Source organism: Mus caroli, unplaced genomic scaffold, assembly GCF_978045245.1.
Source record: "Mus caroli unplaced genomic scaffold, Mus_caroli_1 scaffold_16, whole genome shotgun sequence".
In the NCBI taxonomy this organism is placed as follows: Eukaryota; Metazoa; Chordata; class Mammalia; order Rodentia; family Muridae; genus Mus; species Mus caroli.
The window spans coordinates 28,592,105-28,601,121 of NW_028227271.1; the positions used below are offsets into that span (position 1 = coordinate 28,592,105).

General features: G+C 46.1%; 1 protein-coding gene across 1 annotated transcript; it reads right to left on the minus strand.

Annotated features, from left to right (window-relative positions):
* Positions 1-310: 310 nt before the first annotated feature.
* On the minus strand, positions 311-2,617 carry LOC110289061 (lymphocyte antigen 6L-like). Its single transcript, XM_021155263.2, has 3 exons — positions 2,458-2,617; positions 2,245-2,361; positions 311-534 (listed from the first exon to the last, which is right to left on the minus strand). The coding sequence occupies exons 1-3, from the start codon at positions 2,537-2,539 to the stop codon at positions 311-313; spliced, it is 423 nt and encodes a 140-aa protein (XP_021010922.1). The 5' UTR covers positions 2,540-2,617.
* Positions 2,618-9,017: the final 6,400 nt, after the last annotated feature.

The following is a 9,017-nucleotide window of genomic DNA, read 5'->3' on the forward strand; positions in this document are numbered from 1 at the left end:
TCATAGTGCATGAAAGTGTGCCTAAGGTCTTCAAGGGCTTTCTTAAAGAAGCCTGTGGTCTACACTGGAAATATTTCTTGTCTGTCTCCATGAGGAGCAGCAGGGTTTTATTCCTACTTCCTGGGCTTGGATGTCAGGGAGGAGCAGACTGCTGAGTCCTCAGCAAAGGGTATGGTGTCCTCCCTTCTGCCCCAGGGACAGAGCATTGCCTTGCAAGTCCTGGAATGGATGAAGGTGGGATTTGAAGTGGAAGACAGGAGATGCTAGAAGAATGTGTATGTTGGGGCAGGGTATCACAGGACAATGGTCCTCACAACAGGGTGCAAAAGAGACTCAGACCCATTGGCAGGAGGAGCCTCCCTAGTATGGACCAGAACCCCTCCCAACTCCCAGGTGCTCTGTTGCAGCGATCTGTTGAACAGCATTTTCTGATGATCCTGTCCTGAATACTGCTAAATGACAACTGATTGAAATCACTGGAGCTGGGACAAGTGGTGGCACAGCGCTTGCTGATCTGAGTTCTTCCGTTTACACCTGCAGAAGAAAAGAGACAGCATGTGGTCCTAGAACCTTGAGGCTAGAGGGGTGAAATGGGGCAAGCATCCAGTGTGCATGGCTGGACCTGGCCCTGCTGGGCCACCTTCTGCAGTCCTTTCAGAGGCATGAGCCACAGAGGGTCAGGAACTCTGCTACTCAGAGCCACCACCAACCTGGGATATGGCAAAGAGCCGAGAGTTCTCTGCAGCAGACACAGCTGATCTAGGATTGTCAAAAGCAAAAGTAGAAGAGGCCTGGTTGCCAAAAAGTACATTGCTTGGTGGCACAGAACTTGGGATGGCTAAGGATGTTCTAACAGATCCTGTGGCCTCCTTGAAAGCCCAGAACAGGCCTCCCTTCATGAGTGCATTAGATCTTTTCAGAACACTTAGCACCCAAAGGAGTCCTGAGAGTCCACTCCCTGCACAGAGCTACAAGTTTTACCTTCCAGCTCCAGATAAACTGAACATAAAGCTGGGGGTGGGTTGAGAAAAGGTGAAAGCCTGGAATATACTTGAGAAAATTGCACAATGTCCCTTAGCTTCCAAATCTTCAACTACAACAAATCCCTTTACTGTGATAAGAAAAAGAGACCCTAGGGGCACGACTGCCCCTGATGAGAACAGGGGCCTCACCCTGGGAAACCTACTATTCTCTTTGGGAAAATTCCACTTGGGAAATGGTGGCTTCAAACTGCCATAACTACACAGGAGGAAACACTTCAGTAAGATGTAGGCGAAAGACCCCGAGCCCTGGGCCTCTCATTCTTATATACTATCAGTTCCCATCCACTCACAGCAGGCCACATCACTTCACCAGGTACGCAGCTTCAGCTAATCAGGGCAGCAGGAGCATATCTCCACCAAAATGGCTTCGCCAGTAACCTGGTACACCTGCGCAGCTCTCACGATGTTTGTGGTTAATATGAGGAAGTCAGGTGCAAGTCATATGACTTAGCTGCAGTCCCTGGCGCCTTTGGGACTGCCGACACACCCGCTCCCCACAGTAAGAGGCAGTCAGAGGCAGGACTCAGTGCTGTGGGTGCTACTGCAAAGGACTGTCTATCAGGTCTCCCTGCCTAAAGCTCACATTGTACCTCTCCTTCTGGGGCTTGTTCTAGACCAGCAAGGCGTTGTTGTAAGGAATAGGCTTGAGGACACAGGAGATGCCTAAAGTATAAGAATTAATCTGTAACAAGGCTCAGGACGGTTAACTCAGCTAGGAGGTAGCTTTGAGTGATCTGCAGCATCCTAGGATACTAGATCCAGGACCAAGCAACTACTACAACCATGGTTGTGCTCACAACAGATCTGGACATTTTCCTATTTTCTCCTTTCTGTGGAGATGGGACAAGTAATATTGGCCTTTTTCCCATTATCTGAAGCCTGACCTTAACTAAGGTCCCACTGCCTCAGCAACCCCATGTGATGCCCCAAGTGAATGGGTGGTCTTGTAAAAATCATCCTTGACTGACTGGCTCCCTTGGGAATTCAATGTCACATCAGAGCTTTTGTCCTGGGGAGAGTTCTAGAAGCAGTGACATAGGAATAGATATGGCAATTGGGAGAGAGAATGAAGAAGACACAGTCTGACCACACTTTTCTGCACTGTCCATCACCTAGAGGACTTGTTGGGCCTGAGGGTGTGGAACCAGGACCCAGCCTTGCCAGTGGTCCTGGAGACATCCAGGCTAGAGAACAGACTTACTTGTGTAAAGGAGAACCTTTCTGCTCACACAGACTTTTTCATTGGGTTGACACTCTATGGGGTGACACTGGGTTTCTCGCTGAACATTGAAGCACTGGAAGCAGGTCAGGTTTCGGTCTATGAACAAGAACACATAGTGGTGGGTGGGCAAAACTTTTCAGAACCCCCACTCTATTCCTGCCCCATCCCCCTCTACCCCTGCCCAGGCCTTACCTGATACCTTGCTGACATCCATGCCTCGAGCAAGCTCCACAGACAGCAGGGATGCCCAGAGGACCAGGACAAGCCATGTCATGTCTCTTTGGAGCCTTAGCCCTGCCTGAATCCTGGAAAGCCTGCTAGCTTGCCCTGCCACAGCCCAGTGCACCCGGACTGTGGTGCCTGGAGGAAGAGGTGGAGCAGAGTGTGCAGTCCCTCCCAAAAGGTTTACAGATGAAGGAACAGTGAAGGGTGTGTGTGTGTGTGTGTGTGTGTGTGTGTGTTGAGAGAGAGAGAGAGAGAGAGAGAGAGAGAGAGAGAGAGAGAGAGAGAGAGAGAGAACAAGAGGTATGGTGTTGGTGTGTTAGTTTCTCCTCTGGAGATATCAGGACAACTTGTGTGTCCTCTACTTTGGGACCAGCCACCTTTGCAGACCTTATAGACCTTACCTAGATCCATTTTACCTCAGAAAATGCTGCCTTAATCTGGAGCTGCAACTCAGTTCAATCCGTGACTCAACCCGGGTCTCTCTTTCAAGACTGTCCCCTTGAAGACCATCCCCCTAGTGGGACAAAGTGTCACTTCTCTTTTCAAGCCTGTCTTCTCATTCTTTATTTCCTGTCCCTTCCTTCTCTTTACTGTCCCTCTCTTCTCTCTTTTTTACCAGTTAATAAATGTGGGGGTTTGAAGGAAGATGGACCCCATGAGCTCACAGGTTTGAATTTTGGTTCCAAGTTCAGTGGAGTGTTTTGGAAAGGACTATGAGGTGTGGCTTTGGTGGAGGAGGTGTGTCACTGCAGGTGGGCTTTGAAGTTTCAAAAATCCACACCATTCCCAATGGGCTTTCTCTGCCTCATGGTGGATCAAATACTCAGCTACTGCTCCAGCTCCACCCTTACCTGCCTGCTGCCATGCTCTTAGCCATGATGGTCATAGACACTAACCCTGTGAAACTGTAAGGCTCTATTTTAATCATGGTTTGTATTTCTGCACAAAACATCATAACCGAGAAGCAAGTTGAGGAGGAAAGGGTTTATTCTGCTTACACTTCCACCTTGCTCTTCATCACCAAAGAAGTCCTGACTGGAATTCAAGGAGAGCAGGAAGCAGGAGCTGATGCAGAGGCCATGGAGGGTTGTTACTTACTTGCTTGCTTCCCCTGAGTTGCTCAGCCTACTTTCTTATAAAACCCAGGATTACCAACCCAGAGATGGCACCACCCACAAAGGACCCTCCCACCCTCCATCACTAATTGAGAAAATGCCTTGTATCTGGATCTCATGGAGGTGGCATTTCCTTAAGGGTGGCTTCTTTCTGGGTAATAATCTAGCTTGTGTCAAGTTGACACACAAAAACCATCTACTACAGGCTCTTCTAAAAGTTGCCTTGGTCGTACCAGAGCAATACAAAAGTAACTAACACAACCAATATTTATGGGACTGGAGAGATGGCTCTGCACATAATTATAAGTGTTGCAGTAGGTAATTAATCCTACTTACATCAACCTGGTGTCGGTGGCAGGAGTTCCTCTGTCCAATGTTCTGGGTTCCCAAATGAAAGACACACGCACATCCTTATATTTTAATATGCCTTAAACAGCTCAATTGTTGGGCCACTCTCAAACGCTCACATGGATAGCACCTTTCCTCTGATACTCCGTAGCTATTATTTACTAAAATTTATACTCTACCTTTGCTGCCCTAGGGGCAGTGAGGGGAGGGGAGCTGGGGCCTTGCTTCCCTAGCTCTAACATCTCTTGTATTCTTTCTCTTCTGCACCTTTGAGACTTGAACCTTACTCCTTTTATAGCATTGTAGTTCTAAATCATCCTTCCTCTCTCTTTCTCTAGACTGAGAATCCTAAAGTCCCACCTCTGTTTCTCTGCTCAGTCATTGGCCCTCAGAAACTTTATCTACCTATCTAAACCAACTGGAGGCAAGGGCCCTCAGCATCTTACGTGTGGATACTCATGCATATGTCGGCACCCAATTTACATAATTCCAGCATTAGACCAAATCCATACCATATCAGGAACAGACTTTGGATCCCAATGCTAATGTAGACAGGACATCACATTGTAAATTTGACTCTGAGGGATATGACAGTCTCCACTGGCTTCTTTGTGCAAAGATTTGCACAGACACACACACACACACACACACACACACACACAGACCCCAAATATTAGCAGTAGGTTAGAATCCATGTGAGTCCTTAGATCCCTTGGCTCTGCACTGTTCAGGCATGGTGCTGATGGTACCCAGTACAACACAATGGACTCCTCCAGGGGTGCACATTAAGAGAGTTACCTGTAGTGAGTGCTGCCATCTCACAGACACACACTCAAGCCTCTTAGGGAACAGTACTTAGTTGAGTGTACACCATTCCCATATTCCCAGCTCACATAGCTGGCTGGAGACTACAGGTCAGCTGAGGTTTCCTCTGCATTGAATTCAGGAAGCCAGGGCTTTCCATGAGCTGGTATAGGATGTGAGTGTTTCACAGCCTTTACTTTCTGCCTCAGGATTCCAGATTTAAGAAATGACAAAGCCATCAGCATTTTCATTCCTATGAAACTCTACTGGAAAATCTGGGCTTCCTGGGGACCTGGTAATTCTTGGTTTTGGCTGTCTTTATTTTTGTTTTCTTAAGACAAAGTTTCTTTTTACAGCTCTGGCTGTTCTGGAACTCACTGTGTAGACCAGGCTGGCTTCAAATTCAGAGATCTGCCTGCTTCTGCTTCCTGAGTGCTGAGATTAAAGGCCTGTGCCACCACCACCTGCCATCCAGGTATTTTAAGTATGGTTGAGAAGAACAAGGTCTCAGGCTGCATGAGATCCCAACAATGGACATGAAAGGAAAGGTCACTGCACCTGATGTGTGTGTGTGTGTATGGGTGTAGGCCACAGGTCAAGCTTGGGTCTCATTCCTATGGTGCCTTTACCTTGATGTTTGAGAGGAGGTCTCTCACTGAACCCTGTGACTTTCAGGTTCAGCTAGACTGGAGACCCAGAAAGCTGCTATATTGGTGCTTGGAACTGAATCCCAGGCTTCTGGAAGAACAGTCCATGCTCTTAACTGCTGAGCCCCTGGTTCTCATAATTTTTAGGGTCAGCTCTCTGTTTTGTTTAAGCTGTGATTTTAAAAAATGCAGTACCAGGAATCCAATATCACGGTATAAATGACTGCTTCATAGCCACCCAATCTCCTGTCCCTTCCATTCTTTTCATAACTCCAGCCCCATTATTGCATCCAGGACTACATGTGGCTGTAGTTACCGATTGTGTCTCTAGCTGCATTGTTCACTCGGTCTTCTCACTTAGTCTGCCTGGTACCCATCACTCCCACTTTCAGCATCCTCACTGCCTTCCCATCTCTATCAGATTCTTTATTCACAAAGAAAACAAGTGATTTTCCTTTCCCCACCAAAGTGGATCATTCAGGGTCTATATTTGTGTGAAAGGAAACACTGTAAGAATCCAGCAAGTCCTGTTTACTTATGTTGTAAAGTAAAAATCAATATGTTTTTATCTAATGTGAATCTCTACTTCAAGTGACATTGTTAAATAAGGTGGTACATGCCTGTGATTCCAGTACTCAGGAGGCTGAGACAGGAGGAACATAGGTTTAAGGCCATCCTAGGGCACACAGCAAGTTCAAATCAGCCTAGTTACATTAGCAGATCTTGTCTTGAAAAAATGTAGAAAATGAAAAACATGAATACACACACACAGGGCTGTAGCTGTTGCTCAGTGATAGTATGCATAGGACTTGAGGTTTAATCCCCAGTTCTGCAAACAAACAAAATAAAGCAAAACGCACAACGCACACACACACACACACACACACACACACAGAGAGAGAGAGAGAGAGAGAGAGAGAGAGAGAGAGAGAGAGAGAGAGAGAGAAACATTATCTTAGTTAGGGCTTTACTGCTGTGACCAGACACTATGACCAAGGCAATGCATGTAAAGACAACATTTAATTGGGGTGGGCTTACAGCTTCAGAGATTCAGTTATCATCAAGGTGGAAATACGGTAGCATCAGGCAGACATAGGGCCTAGGAGCTTAGAGATCCACCTCTTATTCTGAAAGCAGCTATGGGAAGACTGATTCCAGGTACCTAGTATGAGGGTCTTAAAACCTATGCCCACAGTGACACACCTACTGCAACAAGGCCACACCTCCTAATAGTTCCATTCCCTGTGCCAAGCATATACAAATCAGCACAAACAAGAATACACAACTGATGAAAATACAAACAGCTTGTTCCCTTCAAAGTTTGCAGCTTCATGTGTTGAAACCCTGAGTCCTGAGTGTACCTAGTGTCTGGGATGTATTGCCACAGGGCTATTAGCTAAAACAAAATGGGGCTATTAGAGCAGATCTTACCCAATTGGAATGGTGTCCATTAAGAAGAGATCAGGGTATGGAGGTGTGCAGAGATAACCACCTGAACTGGGGGAGAAGATGCCACCTGTTGGCCAAGGAGAAGAACTACCTCTGTCCACAAGGCTCTCAGGCTCTTGCCTCCAATCCTCTGTAAGTCAGTCTGACCTTGAACTTGAGGTCCTTCAGTGCTGGATCACAGGTGTGTTCTCCACACCCTGCTCTCCACAGCCACTATTAAAGGATTTACCTGGAAATGCATAACCATCAATAAGGTCCTGTAATAAGTAGGAAGAGCTGAGTGGGAAAAGTCAGCCAAAATGCAGGATATGAGGTCAGCACACCAAGCCAGTGATTTTTTTTCTAGACTGCCAATGAAGAGAAAGAAGAAGTGAAGGCAACAGTTCTTTTTACAATAACTTAAAGAAGTAGACACCTAGGAATAAGTTCAAGGTGCAAGGTGGCACAAGCCTGGGACTTTTAAATCATGAAAGAAATGAAGGCAGCCTAAATAAATGGAAGGGTATTTGAGGCTTAAAAATAGGAAGGGTTTTAAAATTGTGTTTGTTAAGTAATTATTGATTAATTAATAATTTACTCATAATTTATTAATAATATATGTTTATATGCACTCATTCATGTGACAGGTGCACGCATGGAGGTCAAAAGGCAACTTACAGGATTTCTCTTTTACTCTGTGGAACCCAGGGCTCAAACTCAGATCGTCAGTAGGAGAGTGGAAAGTTGAAGGTGATGGTTCGAGGGTAGAGGTTGGAGGATGACAGTGTAACTGAGGAGGTAAAAAAAAAAAATCAGAAGCTTTGTGCTGTTGGAGGGAAAGGAAAATGGGGCAGCTTCTGTGGGGGAATAAAAAACCAATTATTATATCATGAAGTCTGCTTCTACACTCCAAAATATTTGAAAGCAGGGCATTGGCTAGGCAGTCACTCATGAATACAGTCAGTGCATACCTTTGTATGTAGCATCCATAACAAAAGGTGAAGGTTAGCCTAATGCCCATCCCTGGAGGAGTGTATATACATGGTGTGTACACATCAGGTCCACACTTATGCTGTGGCTAGTGAGGTTTGTCCCTCAAAGGTCCGAATGGGAGAAGTTTGGTTCCTGATGCTGGCAGGTGCTGGAACCAGTAAGAGATGAAGCTTGGTAGGAAGGTTAGGTCTTTCAGAGAATTGATTCTTGATTAGCTCTCTTGAATTCTATCTGCAAATGTCCAGCAGACACAACTACTTTGCTCCTGAACCAGCTTAATTATAAGCTAAAAAACAGAACAAACAAAACAAAAACAAGCAAAAAAAAAAAAAAACCAAAAACAAAAACAAAAAAAACTTCTTTCTTTTCATAGCAACACAAAATAGATCAGGACAACATACAATGAGATACTGCCCAGTCATAAGAAGGAAGAAGAATATGGTACACGTAACAGGAGGGACCTTTAGGAAGCTATGGTGAGTCACAAGAAGACAGGCCTGTGCAATGGCAGCTGTAGAAAGGTCTTAGAGGAGTCATGTCCCAAGAACATGGTTGCCAAGTGCTAGGAGATACCTGGAGGCAGTCAGTAGTAATGTTTTTCCCATCCAGGAGGACCTAGTTATTCCATGGGTCGAGGAGAACCGAGGCCTGCAAGAGAAGCAGGCGGAGAAAGGGGATAGAGACCAAGCAAAGAGTTGTCAAGGTCTGTTTAATGAAGGCTAGGAGCCTGATTATAAGCACACAGTGAGAGAAAATAGGGAGGGGTCGAGGGGGCATAATAAAATGCAGAGAAAGGGATGGACATCTGGAGCGAATGCTGATTACAGGCTTCTTGTAGCTTATCTTGGAATGTCGGCCCCCTAACAGTCCCGGACAGCCTTCAAACATTCTGCAGTTTATCTTGGAGTGCCATAAACAGTCCCAGGCACCAAAGGGAGACATGGAGGAGGAGGTGAAGCTGTCTTAATCTAAGCAGTTCTAGGTGCCAAGTGAAGGAGGGAGTGAAGCTGGCAGTCTCAGGCGCCAGGTGGAGGCAATGAAGGAGGGGGTGACATAATTCCCTTCAAAGGGTCAGCGTATCTTCAGGGTGAGAATTACTGAGGGTCTAGTTTCCCACCGTTTGGTCTCTCACAAATGTTGGCACCACAGGGCCAGTGAGCCCATGCCACTGAACTAGACACTTTAATATGGC